At 36.1% G+C, this 17102-nt stretch overlaps 1 protein-coding gene, 1 long non-coding RNA gene and 1 pseudogene across 2 annotated transcripts; 1 reads left to right on the forward strand and 2 right to left on the reverse strand.

Moving 5' to 3' along the window:
• Window positions 1–5102: 5102 nt before the first annotated feature.
• On the forward strand, window positions 5103–8006 carry LOC112174474. The gene is made up of 3 exons (XR_005803571.1): window positions 5103–5294; window positions 5713–5884; window positions 6125–8006. It is a non-coding gene; the product is annotated as an uncharacterized LOC112174474 (long non-coding RNA).
• Window positions 8007–10012: 2006 nt separating this feature from the next.
• Window positions 10013–10580, reverse strand: LOC112166061 (annotated as a pseudogene).
• Window positions 10581–12965: 2385 nt separating this feature from the next.
• Window positions 12966–14709, reverse strand: LOC112181412 (putative F-box protein At5g62660). Its single transcript, XM_024319768.2, has 2 exons — window positions 14400–14709; window positions 12966–14025 (listed from the first exon to the last, which is right to left on the reverse strand). The coding sequence occupies exons 1-2, from the start codon at window positions 14402–14404 to the stop codon at window positions 13113–13115; spliced, it is 918 nt and encodes a 305-aa protein (XP_024175536.1). The 5' UTR covers window positions 14405–14709; the 3' UTR covers window positions 12966–13112.
• Window positions 14710–17102: the final 2393 nt, after the last annotated feature.

The following is a 17102-nucleotide window of genomic DNA, read 5'->3' on the forward strand; positions in this document are numbered from 1 at the left end:
AGCCTCCTAAATATGCTCAATTATATATATATGATACAAAGAATGAGGTTACAAATCGTATTAATGCAATTGATCCTAATCATATTAATCAGAATATTAGATTAAATATTGTTGAGGGACTTATTAAAATGTTCGACGAAACTAATGAATTGGTAAAAGAATTCCAAACTATATGAGATAAATATGAAAGTCATTCTGTACTTGTATTGAATATGACTATACTTAATCGTCAACCAATTGATAGCAAACAATATGAGATACCAATCAATAAAGAAATCGGTGGTTTAATACTTTAATTGTTGGTGATATAGGAGAGCATAATTCAAATAAAGATTTAATCATTGAATCAAATGATGGACAAGTACAACGGATTTCTAAAATATATCCTAAATATATGTCATTACAATATCCAATACTTTTCCCATATGGTGAAGATGGATATAAACCAGATTTAACAATGCAGCGAACTACAGGAAGTTCTACAAAAAAAAGACAAAGAATATCTATGCGAGAATATATTACATATCAAATTCAAATAGAAATAATGAAATAAATACTTTATTAAAAGGTGAACGATTATTCCAACAATTTTTAGTTGATGCTTATGCAACGGTTGAAGAAGATCGGTTGGATTGGATTAGAAAAAATCAAAAGAATTTTCGGACTGAAATTTTGAAAGAGATGTATACTGCTGCTAGAGCTGGAATGAATAAAGCTTCGAATTTAGGGAAAAAAAAATCATCTTACCAAGTTCTCATACAGGAAGTCCAAGAAATATGATTAATAATTATCAAGATGCTATGGCAATTTGCAGACAATATGGTAATCCTGATTTATTTATAACTTTTACTTGCAATGTTAAATGGATAGAAATTCAAAGATATCTACAAGATAAACCAAAGCGTAGAGCTGAAGATAGACATGATATAATTTCAAGAATTTTAAAATAAAATTAGAAGATATGATTACTTATATCAAATCTGGAGAACCTTTTGGGAAAATTGAGGCACATGTTCATACAATAGAGTTTCAAAAGAGAGGACTACCTCATGCTCATATGTTATTTTGGTTAAAAAAGGATTATAAATGTTATACAGCTGTTGATATTGATTCTATCATTTCAGCTAAATTACTAGATAAAAATACAAATCCCAAACTTTTTCAAATTGTTAGTGAATTTATGATACATGGACCATGTGGACAATTTAATTCGAAATCTCCTTGCATGAAAAACGGAAAATGCTCAAAATTTTTTCCAAAGTCATATAATACAAATACTACGTTTGAATTAAATACGCCTTCTATATATAAACGTCGTGACGATCCTATGAAATTTGTAGTGAAAAATAGTGTTCAGATTGGAAATAATTTTGTTGTGCCTTATAACTCAAATTTATTATTAAGATATAATGCTCACATAAATGTTGAGTCATGTTGTCAGTCTATGTTAATTAAATATTTATTTAAATACATTAATAAAGGTCCAGATCGAGCTCGAATTTTATTACGTGATCGAGGATTTAAATGATGAAATTGCAACGTATCTTAATTGTAGATATCTAACTCCTCATGAATCTGTTTGGAGATTGTTTGAATATTCTATTCATTCTCGACATCCTGCTGTTCAGCGTTTAGATATTCATATGCCCTTGGAACAAAATATTGTTTTTAATGAATGTCAATCAATTGAATCAATAATTCAACATAAAAGTGTACAAGATACTATGCTTACTGGATGGTTTAAAGCAAATATGATTTACTCCGAAGGATCTAAATTGACTTATACAGAGTTTCCAAGTAAATTTGTATGGGATGACCATAAGAAATGTTGGACACCAAGAAAAAATTTTGAAAGTATTGGTCCAATAGTATATGTATATCTTACAGCGGGTGAATTATATTATATGAGAATGTTATTAAATATTCAAAAAGGTTGTCAAAGTTTTGATTCAATAAAAACAATTAATGGTATTGAATATCCTTCTTATCAAGGAGCTTGCCAAGCTTTAGGTCTATTAGGTGATGATAAAGAATGGATTGAAGCATTACAAAATTCTTTACATGTTGCGACAGCTTTTGAGATCCGTCAACTATTTGTTACAATTATTTTGTTTTGTGATGTTGCAGATCCTGAAAGACTATTTGATTTATATTGGGTAAATATGTCAGACAATATTTTACACAAAGTTAGAATTGAAGTTAGAAATCCAAATTTAATTCTCAATGAGTCAGAGCTAAAAAATAGAGTATTATTTGAATTGGAACAAATATTCAATAAATCATCAAGTTCATTGAAAGATCATCAATTACCGATGCCTGATACAGATATGATGTTTGACTTAAATAATAGACTTTTAAGAGAAGAATTAGATTATAACTGTGTTGAACTAAAATGCCAGCATGCGAGTTTAATCGCTCAATTAAATATAGGCCAAAAAATTGTATATGATGAGGTTATTAAAGGTATTGAACAAAAAACATGTAATACTTTTTTTGAACATGGCTATGGAGGAACTGGTAAAACATTTTTATGGCACACAATTATAAATAAATTAAGATCTAAATGGAAAATCGTTTTAGCTGTTGCTTCATCTGGAATAGCATCATTATTATTACCAAACGGTAGAACTGCTCATTCTCGATTTAAAATACCTCTGGTAATTAATAATCTATCAATATGTCCAATAAAGAAAGGTACTCAACTTGCAAAATTAATTGATAGAGCAGAATTAATTATTTGGGATGAAGCTCCAATGTGTAATAAACATTGTTTTGAAGCACTAGACAAATGTCTTCGTGACATTTTATCAGACCAAAATAAACCATTTGGTGGTAAACCTATTTTATTGGGCGGAGATTTTAGACAAATTCTACCTGTTGTCACAGGAGGAAGTAAAGAGCAAATTATTGATGCTTCATTAAATAGTTCATATATCTGGTCATCATTTAAAATATTTCACTTGACAGAAAATATGAGATTAACAAGAAGAAATTTAACTGATGAAGATAGAAAAACTATTTCTAATTTTGCAAATTGGTTATTACGAATTGGGGAAGGTTGTATAAGTTCAATAAATTATGAAAATGATGAAGATACATCTTGGGTTGAAATTCCAAATGATTTACTTATTGATAGTTATACAGATCCAATAAAAGCAATTTTTACTGCTACTTATCCAAATTTTGACATCAATTACAAAAATTTCAATTATTTAAAAGAACGTGCAATCGTCACACCACGAAATACAATGGTTCGAGATATAAACGATTATGCTGTAAATTCATTACCAGGTCAAACAACTACTTATTTAAGTCATGATAGAATTTTATTAAATTCTAGAGATAATGAAAACATTAACGTTTTATATCCTATACAATTTTTAAATAAACTTGAGTTTAATGGGCTACCTTCACATAAATTGATTTTAAAAATTGGAATGCCAATTATGCTTTTAAGAAATTTAAATCAAATATCTGGTCTATGTAATGGGACAAGATTGATAATAACAAAATTATTTGATCGACTGATTGAAGCGAAAATATTAACAGGAGACAATATGGGGAAAACATTTTTCATACCCAGAATTGTTCATACTGCATCTGAAAATAAATGACCATTTATTCTAAAAAGGCGACAATTTCCAACAAGACCCTGTTACTCTATGACTATTAATAAAAGTCAAGGTCAATCATTGAATTACGTTGGTATATATTTATCTGAACCTGTTTTTACACATGGTCAATTATATGTTGCACTTTCAAGAGTTACATCAAGGAATGGATTAAAAAATTTAATAAATAATAACAATGATCTTCCAAATAAATATACTAAAAACATAGTTTATAAAGATGTGTTACAAAATTTGTACATTAACAGATGACTAAATTTCGTTAATTTTTGTCCAAATTTGAATTAAATAATTGTGAACCAAAATAAAATAAAAACCCTAGACCAAAAGATTGCACACTTTATATCACAAAAGTTATGCCATATTGATATTACTGTTTCATAATTTTTTATATAATGGTTACCTAGTCCTACTCTGAAGGTCAAAAAACATTATCGCGTGCCTAAATGATTTAGCATGTTTTCACTTTTCAGTAAAGTTGTTTTGTGTTTGTTATTTTGTTTTGGTGTTACTATTCTGTTTTGTTTCGATTTTTTTTTTTTAGAAGATAGGTAATTTCACTGAAAAATTCTACAATGTGTTAACGTATGACATGCATACAATTGTCTTAAAAGTGGTAAAATTAGTCCTCAAAATAGTAATATTAGTCCTCAAAGTGGTAACATGAGTCCTTAAAGTGGTAAATTTTTTTAGTTTACCGTATGAGTCCTCAAAATAGTAATATTAGTCCTCAAAGTGGTAACACGAGTCCTTAAAGTGGTAAAAATAGTTGATGCATAAGAAATGTTAACATACCATAGCTTTACCCAATTTCACTACTTATTCATAGTCAGACAAGTACATCAATTCTTTGTTTTGGACCATGCATAAATAGCTAAATGACACAAACTATCGAACAAATTGACAAGTGCCCTCATAGAAAAAACAAGTTTAGCTCTCTTATCCAAAGAAAAACGAGCCTATTAAAGGCTTAAAATCTTTACTAACCTAACTCTCATAACAGTAAAACTAGTCACCTAAAAACCTCAATTGATGTACAACTGAAGAAACTAGAATTAAGTAGACAAATGACAAAAGTCCATTTATTAGGCAAATAAAACTAATTAAGAGCCAATATTAGGATAAGGTTAAGGTCCAAAGACTCAAACCCTAGCTCAATTTAATGCACCAAATCCAACCCAAGCCCACTGAAAACTCCTAGCACATGCACTAGCAAACCAATTGCTGCCGTTGTCACCATATTAGCCAGGATCACCTCCATCGTAGACAACTACAGCTGTAGCCTCACTGTCACCGCTAAGCAATGAGATATTAGCCTCCCTATACCAACGCCAATACCAATCAAGTAGATGGTCCACGTCTCCACCGTAGTTAAGAGTACTAGCCACCACATCAAGCCTAATTGCATAAAAGCATAAGCAATCTAGACCTTCAATGTGTATCTTCGAGCATCGCAACACCAATTGCCAACAATGTTCCACATTTCGCTAAGGTACATCCATAAACAGAATAACAATATTGTAGGAGTGAAGTGGGGCAGTAGAGAAGGTACCTAGATTCACTTGATGATGGATGATAGCCTAAAAGAGCATCGTTGAGTTTCCGGATTTCGAGAGAAATTAAGCCTAGAAACAGCACCAAGACTAGTGCCGCGCTGGAGAGGGAGTAAGAACTTTGCCTAGGATTCACCTTCTTCTTGCCCTTGTGAATATGATTGAATGAAAATGTTTTTGTTTTATTCTTAATTCTTTCATGTCATTTTTGCTGTTTCTATTTTCATTTGCCTTTTGGTCATTTTATCTTTCTAAGACATACTTGGCCGTTATTCCCCATTTCATTTTCTTTTTCTTTCTAGTTTTTTTTTTAAGGGAAATGATGGAAAATGTCACATTAGAGTGTGAAATGATAAAAATGTCATCTAGTTTCCCACTTGATAAAAAGGTCCATTATGAATTGTTAGTAATATTAATTTAGTCCCTATTAATAATGTGGTGATGTTAAAAAATGTCAGTTTATAATTTTTTTGATTCCGATTCTGCCCTTCAATCCAATTCTCTCCCTATATACTTCTCCTCCTCTACAGAGACACTGACATCCTCTCTCGAGTGTCAATGGCAAAGAACGACGCGTTCTTGGGATCAGTGGGCGAGTTCTTGAAGCGGTGCCAGCAATCCGGCGAGTCTTTGACGATCGAGTCTCCAGATATCGGAGCCAAACGCGCACATGAGGCTCTACGATGATCTCCTTACCAACGGGTTTGATTATCTTCTCAATTCTCCCTAGTTTTTTGCAGTGACTGTGATTGTAGATTGAATCTATTTTCTGTACTTGTTTTGAAAATTCCAGTTCATCTGTGTAAATCGGAGTCGTTTTCGTTCAATTATCATACAAATTCGTGCATAGTGCTTCAGATTTGTTCGCTATTTTGATGAAATTGACGACTGGGAATAGAATTTTGTAGACTAGGAGTTGTGAAATTTTGTTTTCTGTGTCAGGCTATGTATCATTCACTTTCGATGCGGTATAAGAGAGTTGTGGATCTTCATAACATGCTTGGAGGAGAGAATCATCATCATCTTCGTCAGCATCACCTTCGTTCTTCAATTTCTGAAGAAATGGAGCTGAAACCAGGTCTCTCAGCTCTCGTCACCAGCGGAGCTTTTGGAATTAGTAAGCCTTCTATTTCCATATATGTGTCAAGGTGTGGATCTCTTGATAATTTATTCTTTCATTTATATATGTTTCAGTGATTGAATGAATATGAATTATTTAGGACTGTAATGGAAGTGTATGTATAGCTGCCTTGAATGTTAAAGTTATTCTGCTTGTATATATTGGTGAGGATTTTGTGACCTTCGGACCGTTGTTTTGGTTTTGTCCTGAGGAATTAAGTTCTAGCAAAATAGCTTGAAATGCTTAGTTTTGTGGTATGGGAATAGAAATGATGGTTTTGTTGTCCGTGAAGTTTGTAACTAGATATCAATATGGATTCTGGAACGAGGGGTTCTGTACTTGTTGCGTTATTTCTCTAGTTGTATAAAGATTCTTTACTGTCAAAGTAGTGTCCCGTTGAACTGATTAATTGTTTAGTTTTCTGGTTGATATTGTTTTCTTGCACTGGCTAGAATTGGTTGGAATAGAAATATAATGAATTGATTCCCAGTGGTACCGAGTCTTGTTGATGTCATGATTCCTTGCTTGGTTATGTTGGAGTACATTGTCTGTGACTGTCTAAACTTAGCAGTATCAATGTCTAGGATTTATGTCAAAATCAAATAGTTGAAGCATTGGAATTGTGTTATGTATTAACTTTGGGCTATGCCAATAGCTAGAGTTGAATTGAGAAATATATCTGCAAGGATTCTCTACTTTGATATAAGTAAACAATCATTGACCTTTTGAAACTTCTTCGGTGCTTGGACCTGCTTCATCTCTTGCTTGAAAGCGTGCAGTTACAAAGAGCTTTTTCATATGGCCATTGACTCTGTAGGTCTTATCGTTTTGCCTGTCATATTACTGAAAATCTATAATCAGACTCATATTTAGTTCTTGTATCAACTTTTGTATAACCTTTAGGTAGAGAAAGCCTGGTTGAATGGATAGAGGATCCATCATATGGTAATGCAATGTAACATTGTCTTGGAATATAATTTATGGTGAGATTTGACACCCTAGATGTTCTTTACATTCTCTCTTTTAATACTAATTAGACTTTAAGAAAGTAACTTTATTTTTTCAGAGGAAGTGGTAAGATCCAGTCTCTATTGAGCAGTATCTACATTTTCGAATTTAGTCCACCTTGAACATGAATCAGATTATCTGCTTAGTTGAAAGGAAAATAAAATCCTAGTTGCTTTTTGTATACTTGTCTTATAGCTTTTGTCATCACAGCTTTCACCACCATTTCTTCTATTATGCTTATATTGCTTATATTGGTATCATATTAACTCATTTTGGATCCTCATTGACTCATTGTTGGCCCAGAAAGGTTGAAATTGGAATTGCAACATTGTCGGTTAAAATGTGGGGGTACTCAGCAAGAGCGTGCTGCCAGGCTTTTTATGCTTAAATTCACCCATGTAGAGAAGATTCCAAAGAAGTTGCTGGCAAAGAAATGAGTACGAGATGTGCTAGGTTAACTCACTGCAATTATCAGAATGTACTCAAATCTGAAAAGTATATTGGAAACCAGTCCAACAATACCATAGAAGGGCTGAAGAAATAATGAGGATTGTCTCATCTCGATTGGATTGGAGGGGAATTTTGTATTTGCTCCAAAATACTTTAAGCTGTGGAATAATGTTGATGTTGTATTACTCATACTTTTGTATCTGAAGTGCACTTTTATAGCTGGAATAAAGAGAGAAATTACCAGAATTTTGTTGGTGGTTGTACACTTTTTTGTTTTACATATAATGAATGCAATACAGTCGTTAGAACATATGTCTTGCAGTATTTGTCCAGTGACATATAAAGAATGCAATACACTGTTAATCACATGTCACTAACTAAGTAACTGACCATATCACTAACCAAGTAACTGTCAGTAGCCAAGTCACAAGTTAATAGCCAAGTCACTGTTAATCACATGTCACTAACTAAGTAATTGATCATGTCACTAACCAAGTAACTGTCAGTAGCCAAGTCACAAGTTAATAGCCAAGTCACTGTTAATCACATGTCACTAACTAAGTAACTGACCATGTCACTAACCAAGTAACTGTCAGTAGCCAAGTCACTGTTAATTACATGTCACTAACTAAGTAACTGACCATGTCACTAACTAAGTAACTAACCATGTCACTAACCAAGTAACTGTTAGTAGCCAAGTCACAAGTTAATAGCCAAGTCACTGTTAATCACATGTCACTAACTAAGTAACTGACCATGTCACTAACTAAGTAACTGTCAGTAGCCAAGTCACAAGTTAATAGCCAAAGTCACTGTTAATCACATGTCACTAACTAAGTAACTGACCATGTCACTAACCAAGTAACTGTCAGTAGCTAAGTCACAAGTTGATAGCCAAGTCACTGTTAATCATATGTCACTAACTAAGTAACTGACCATGTCACATTACATGTCACTGACCATGTCACTAACCAAGTAACTGTCAGTAGCCAAGTCACAAGTTAAGTCACTATTAATCACATGTCACTAACTAAGTAACTGACCATATAACTATCAAAGGCACTGATGTTCTTCTCATTTTCAGAATTTTGTACAGGATATACAAACATGGCACATGGTCTGGAGTAAAAGAAAGCAGAGCGAAGAAAGTAACTACAAGAGGTATTAAAATGGACAAACAAAGCAATAGTTATTATTGGAAAGACTACAAGAGGGCTTAATGCGAATCAAAGAAGGCTTGTTTACGAAAATCGTAACTATATTCCTCTGATTTAACAAATATACATACAAAAACCAAAACAAGTAAGAAAAAGACATCTATCAAGAATTTCTCCATTGGCATCTAAAGCCTCAGTCCAATGGCATCTTTGTCAATTTGTCCATTGCTCTTTCCCGCTTCTTTCTCCAGCTCCAGTTCTCTCTTCAGTTTATATAGTTCATGAAGAGCATAAGCATCACATCCATCAAGAATTTAGAATAAATACATAGTAAATAAGAATTCAACCTGTTAAGCAAGGAGACGATCTTCTTCTTCCAAAAGCTGGGTTCTTTCAATATCAGTTTTAACAACACATTGCAAGGCTGATGTATCATCACCTGCCACTTCTTGCTCCACGTGCAATACTTGGTGAATGCTATCAATGGCATGCATAGCCAAGTGCCTAAGAAACGTTGTTTTTCCAGTAGCATTTCTTCCAATAAGTCCTGCATAAATCGCAAAGCAATTATTATGTCAAATGCAATTGAAAATGCATCAATTAAACTACAATAATATTGGTCAACAACTTTTTATATTTAGAAACCACATGAACCATATCAGATCCTATTGGACAATTTAACAAATGATTCCTATCAATTTGAAAACCAAATCAAGAGGATCCTAATCCATTGAAAAGCAAACTTACCATAATGCCAAGTGTTACTGCACTATCCATAATTAGATCACGTCCACCCACAGAAACATTGAAGCCTTCCAGATGGAGATCCTTGACATTTGAGCCACCACCACCATCATGATTTATAGTGACAACATGCAATCTTGCCCTACCCGCTTCCATTTCAGCTAAATGCATTTCATATTATTGTTGCATAAACGAATCGTGGCTTCATAATTGGCAGATCACCATACCTCACTAACATCATTAATTGAATTCATGTTAAACTGTGGCTTCATAATTGGCAGATCACTATACCTCAATAACCAGATTCAAATCCATCATATAATAACTCACAATATTCAAATCACATCAGTATCAGTTATGCATAACAAGTGTTCGATAAAGTACCTGAGAGATGAGGCGATTGAGATTGGTGTAAGTGGGACGCTCAATGTCCAGAGATCGGTAGCAGATGTCGTAGATGGCCTCATTATCGAGCAAAACAGACGCATCGGTGTGCTCAAGCAGAGAATGAGTGGAGAGGACACTGTTACAGGGCTCTACAACAGATGTAGAAACCTGAGGAGAAAGATACACAGTGAATCCGAGCTCGGGCGTTTTCCCATAGTCCACAGAAAGACGCTCCAGCCTCCAGCAGAAGCGACCCGAGACTCGACCCGGTATCACCACCGATGACATTGAAGACCAGAAATCCCTGAAGCCCAGTGCAGTTGTTGTCGAGCTTCCGGATCCGATCCAAGCAGAGATCTACGATCTCTTTGCCGATGGTGTATGGCCACGGGTGAAGTTGTTAGCGGCGTCCTCCTTGTCGGAAATGAGCTGCTCGGGGCGAAGTTCCGGTGCGGACCTCGTCGATAACAATGGGCTCTCGGTTGACGAAGATGGCACGTGGAACTCCGAAGCAAGTCCCAGAAATCGACATGCTACTAGAGATAGGGAAATTCAGATAAGGTTTCAGAAGGGCTTAGTTAACGGGAGGGAGGGAGGGAGAGCTGCCAGTGGCAGTTTTTGTAATTAAGTTTAACTCTAGTGGTAGGTAGTTATTAGGTGACCTTAATTATCATGGGGAAATTTGTGGTATCTGGATTATCATTAGGTACTTTAAAATGACCTCTTTTATCATTGCCCCTTTTTTTTTAGGCATTAAAAAAAAATTAAACATCCTCCCCTCCCCCTACCCCCAACACACACACTCAATTTTCTTTTCTTTGGCCTTTTAAATCCTCATTGAACTATGGTAATTTGTTGTTCTTTACTTTTATCAATTCAACAACGAAGAATTTTGTGTGAGAAAGCTACCTACATTTTTGGTGCACTGTCAGTGATGGAACCATAAAGCGATTCTTGAAAGGGCTGAACCAGCAGACAATTTGTTTAGGTGAACGTGTACATGCCAGTAGGTGTAAACTCTAGTCGGGTTGTTGAAAGGGCTGGTTACCATAAAGCGATTCTTGAAAAGGCTGAACCAGCAGACAATTGGTTTAGGTGAACGTGTACATGCCAGTAGGTGTAAACTCTAGTCGGGTTGTTGAAAGGGCTGAACCAGCAGACAATTGTTTTGGTTTAGGTGAACGTGTACATGCCAGTAGGTGTAAACTCTAGTCGGGTTGGGCAACAGGAACACACGAACACCATTACTAGTTGTTGGGCGCCTGCTGTTAAACAGCGACAAGTGTAGTCTGTGGCCCACCATTGTACCGATATTGTCCCGACTTAACCACCCGATAGGTGTTGGGTTTTAATCATAAAAGGCCTCGGTACAATTGGGTGAGATCCACCCGCTTATAAGTTATATTTTATTTGTCACTTTTCCAATGTGAGATTTTTCTTCTCCAACACCTATGGTGGTACTCATTTGTAATCTGGAGGAGAAGCGCAGGCGACTTGAATGGGAAGAGAAATTCTTGAATTGTGGGGGCATTAGAGCATCTCCAACAGAATACTTATTTCAAAAAAAATTTGAAATTTAACTAGTTTTAGGCTAAGTTTGATCTCCAGCAGACTAGCTAAACAAAAGCTAAATTTAGCTTTAGCTAAAAGACCTAGCTATATTTAGCTAGAGAGGAGAGAGAATTTAACTAAAAGTTAAATTTAACTTGAGATTTAGGTATTTGCTGGAGCATAACTCAATATTCAACTAGCTATATTCCAATTTTAGCTACTTTTAGCTATCAAGATAGCAATCACTGTTGGAGATGCTCTTATGAACGGACTCTGCAGGGTGCATGTGGAGGGTAACAAATTCTTACTGAGCTTGCTTGAGAAGCTACAACATGAAGTATCAAATTCTTTTGGATAATACACAAAAGCCTCTAGAAATAATGAACGGGGATGACGCCGGTTTTAACTGGACCAAGTATTCCCTTCCCTCATTTCCCAACAAAAAAGCTAGGATAAGTGAAATCAAAGTGCAATAATAAGACTACAAATTCTATATGCTTCTGTTCTGCATACAGTCAAAAGTCCTAAAGGGCTAAAATTGATATTCATATATACCGGAAAATCAATCCTTACCCAGAAAATGTTCCCCATCAAGATGATATAACTTGCTTTCTCATCGGGTGTATTGTTAACAGCAAAATACACTCTCAGGAACTTTGATACAGAGTTCTGTTTTCCTTTCAAAATGTAAACAGAAACAAATGAAGGAGTAGAGTTGCACTTTTTCTTTCCTCTTTGAAAAACGATCAAATCACTAATAAGAACCCATAATCATATAACTGTAAAGTCGGATTTTTCCAAGCATTGAAATCAGGTCCAATTGTCCAAAAGAGTTGGGGACAGATTCTAACAAAGACATGAATAACAACTCCAGAACGGAACTCCGTTAAAAAGGGCTGTAAACATTATGGGGGGCAAAGAAAATGAGAAAGAAATTAGCATCAGTTTACTAGTGAACTAAACAGGCCCTGCTTGATGTCATAGAGTAAAAGAAGTCTTATTATTTAAACATTATGAGCAGCTTTGAACACAATCTCAATTGCTACACTACAGCGAGTAATATGCTTAGTGAATCTACTAGAAAGTGGAAGATTTTGCTTACAGAGAAATATACTGAACTTGAGTAACAGCTAAAAGAATGATCAAAGTGCAATGATAAGATCCGGAAATTGATATGCCTATAGAATAACGGTATAACTTCATGTAACAATGCAGTCAAAGTCTTAAAACTGATCTTTTATCATATGTTCCAGAAAAATCTCGTTTTCTACAAATTTCCTCAATCTAGATAGTTTGACTAATTTTCTACCTGCAATATTAGCACAATAGGATACTCTTGGGAACTTTGAAACAACATTTCAAAATGTAGCATTAACAAATGATGGAATGAAAATACAGAATATAACATCGTGTTTCACCAACTGAACATTAAAAAAGCAAAAAAACAGATCCGAAAGTGTTGAAAGACAGATTCTAACAAAGACAAGAATAACCCCAAAACAGAACTTAGATCTCAGTCGAGTAACACCAAACTCTCCCTAAAATAATCGATGTATCCGCCTGGTCTATACGCATGCAGTTTGATTTTAAAATCCTTTACTCGTTGTGATTTGAGATCATATAAAGCCAATGTTTTGCTGCGAAACTTTCTACTTGACATCACAATATGAACTTGACCATTTGATGCAAAGCCCACTGGCCAGGCTATACATCCACGAGCTGGGAGAAGCATCGTGTGAAACAATTTCCAACTACCCATTTCCAGAACCCATATGTCACAGTACCTACTGTTCTCCTCTCGTCTTTCATGAAACACAGAAAGGGATTTATCAAACACTCGAATACTAACTGGAAAACGTCGTGGATCACCAATCGCCCTGAGCAGACTATCAGGAAGCCTCACTGTTTGAAAAATCTCATTGCCCAGATCAAAAGAAAGGATGGAGTTGCAAGATGAGAAAGACTCTTTTATGACCCAGTACACAACTCCATTCACACATGTGCCTTCTCCCTGAATATACAGTTCATGTGAATTAGGGGGAACTGCGTTAATTCTTCTCCAAGACTCCAACCTATGGCTGTAAACCTCAACCTCAACCTCAATCATATAACGACGTTCAAATGTCAAAATTCTCACAACTTTATAGTCATCACCTTCAGGATGGAACCCGAACGAGATAGCAAAGTGAGCTAATTGCCCCCTTCTATCATTGAGGACCTGGGGAAGTCTCTTGAATTTTCTGATTGATGGATTCCATAGATAAGTTTCAAAATCACTATCATATAAGCAAACCACTCCATTGTAGGAACCCACCACAACGCGGAAATGTGATTCAATTTTGATCATAGGAAGCTCTATCTCCGAAAACTTGGTAAATGTATCAGCACAGAAGAGTGACAAGCACTTTCTATCCATCCTACGCTCCCTAGTTTGGATAAGCAAACGATCATGAGTACTTTTCATGGAAGTCCTCTCTAGATGGGCATTAATGAAATCTGGGGTACTAATCAGAGTCTTCCAATATTTGCAAACACATCGGAACCTTAACAGAGATTTCACAGGTAATCTTGCAAGGATTTCAAACAAGATTTCTTGGGGCATGCCTATGAACACTAGAGCATCTCTTCGTCGTTTCATTTTGTTTTGGCGGCTCAACATGTTCAAATCAAAATTGCATACAGAACTCAACTGACTGATTTCATAAGCAGAAACCCACTTCAACAAAAGCTCAGGAAACACAAAGCAACTGGTAGTCTGCTACTAAGAAACAAAATCAGATATCTGAAATATGAAGCCTACCTCATTTGTTCCCCCCTATTAAAGACCCACTGACACCTCACGATCAATGGGTTCGAGTCCAACAATGAAGACCAGTCAGACCCACGTATTCTTCCTGAGGAGTTCTCTGGTAATCAACGATAGCAACATTGCAGCTTTAATATGCACACCAGGTGTTTGACCAAACGACTGAGAGTCTCTGAGAGAGAGAGAGAGAATCGCGTGTTTATGGAAAGTATTTGTCAATCGAAGCCTTTCGCTCTTTAATAAAGGACGGGATCGGATCTACTCGATCCGCATCTTCTCCTTCGTTTTTTCAATTTTTTTTTCTTTCAAATTAACAGGCTTCTTCTATATGTACATGATCCTTAGAGCTAAAGTAATTTGCGTTCCGAAATTTAAACACAAAATTATGTGTCTTCAAACATTTGATTTGATCATATCATCATATGTGCCCGTGTAATCTGTAATTAGATCAATCATAGCCAACTATCATCTAATCCATCAATTTATTCACAACATTGTTAACGAGGCGAGTCCACTCAAACTGACTTTTGGCCGTGATTCACCCAAGAAACACACCACCTACATCATCAAGACAAAAATTGGCACATGTAGACTTGCAACGTGAGCAATTGACGGAAGAATTGACAAATTAATTTACTAATGACTACGATTGATTAAATTGAACGGTATAAGGGCATATGTGATTAAATTAGAACTCCACATTTGAAAAGATTTTAGGTGTAAAGTTTCTTAAAGTTTAAAGAGGTGAAATGAATTTAACTATTTTCGTATGTAATAGTTCAAATTTGATTGATAATTATTGACATTCTAAAAAAATTAATTATTAGAGAAAAGAAAACTCATACTTTTTTTTTGAATCGAAGGAGGTCAGATATATTTATAATTCAGCAAGCAGTACCAGAAACGACACATCCCAGAGGGGCAGACAGAAAGAGCCGTCATTTAGGACATACAGAGGGCCTATTCTACAATGGAACCTCGCACTCCTGGATACAGCCACATTTTAGGAACTAATAAGCACCTTTATTCTTGCAAAATCTAGAAACTCAGAAGTAAGAAATATAAATATGACAACCGAGCAACTAGAATTTGCGACCTATGGAAATTTAAACATTGCTAGTTGAGGATGAAACTCCAACATCCCCAATAATGCCCACAGCTGCCTGCATCTGCTCCATGTATTCAGGAGTGCTGCTTATCTCTTTTTCCTCAAGAGCTTGACCATCTCGATCACTATCCCGAAGTTTTCACTTTTTTGATTTCCTTCCCTGGAATTCATTCTCAAGAACTCTTGCACACTTCGGCCTGTTCTTGCTTCCCTTTGGTCTACCCAACTTCTTCTTCCTTGGCGAGACAATCAGCTGCCCATTCTTATGTTGCAAGACAAGCTGCATCCCATCATCAACTTGAAGCAAAGGTTCAATGTTAGACACACACCTGTTGTCGAAGCGTCCCAGCTTCTCCATGGCCTTACGCTTAGTTCCTAAAACAAGATAGTTATGAGTTGAAGAAACCATCACCCCTGTATCCTTACCCTTATCCATACACGAGGATTTGATAATAGCCAAAGGAAGTGTCCTCTCCACTTTTCCAAAGTAGGTTGACTAGTCTGCTTTGTCTAAGTTTCCAAAAACGCAGCTAGGTCCGCAAACATCAAAGGAAAATGCTTGGCTCCACCAGACAGCGAGGACTGATATTGTGGAACAACTTCCACTATCATCGGCCCCCCTACTACCTGTTCCGGTTCAAGCACCATCGCCATCTGAACCTGCTGTTCATCCCCATTAGGCCGAGGACCACTCCCCCTATCAGTCAATGATAACCCAGCTATAGCCATAGCCATAACCTAGACCTGAGCCATGATCTCATCTATCTCCTTAGTCAACAAGGAGTCACAGCCTGACTCGCCATGCATGAAGAAGCCACAACTTCGACAAAAATCTCGGACCTTTTCATAATTGAAAGACAATTCAGGCGCTACAATCGTTGAAAACCCCTAATCCACCTTCGAACATCAAAGACCAACCGGATCCTTTGCTCTTCCTCCTTCCCATATAGGGCATTCTGATCAAAACGAATCACACATCCCAAAGCCGATCTAACCAAGTTCAACGCAGCCTTATTTCGGAGACCCACTGGAAGTCCCTTAACTGCGACCCATGCTTCCACCAGATTCAGGGGAACCTCATTCACCGAACCAATACCGTCATACTAACCAAGCACCACCATCGTATTCCTATAGAACCAAGGTTCTCCATTCAGGATCTTGTTTCTTTTAGCCTCACGCTCAAATTGAAACACAAAACGCTCGCCCACTTCATGGATCGTCAGCCTAGATTTGATGCCTCAAATCGTAGAGATCATACCTGTGAACCCCGGAAACTTGCTCTTCAGGCCCAGCAGTCAACCCATCGTAAACCATTTGTCAACCTACAACGCCGCAAGCCCCGCCGAACCCAAAGATACCAGCGCCGTATCCTCCAAATGAAGGCCATCAAGGTTGGTCATGACACCAGGATGTCTTGGAAGTTTACTCGAGGAGATATCGAAGAAACCCTAGCAAGCGGCTTGGTCAGATCACATGTACAATATCTTGAAATACAAGGAATCCTAATCAAATGCGGATTAAGAAGACTCAAACTTAGATAGTAATCATAATGATGCATATTTAGATGGTAATCAACTTAAAGAACTTGA

Source organism: Rosa chinensis, chromosome 1, assembly GCF_002994745.2.
Source record: "Rosa chinensis cultivar Old Blush chromosome 1, RchiOBHm-V2, whole genome shotgun sequence".
NCBI lineage: Eukaryota > Viridiplantae > Streptophyta > Magnoliopsida > Rosales > Rosaceae > Rosa > Rosa chinensis.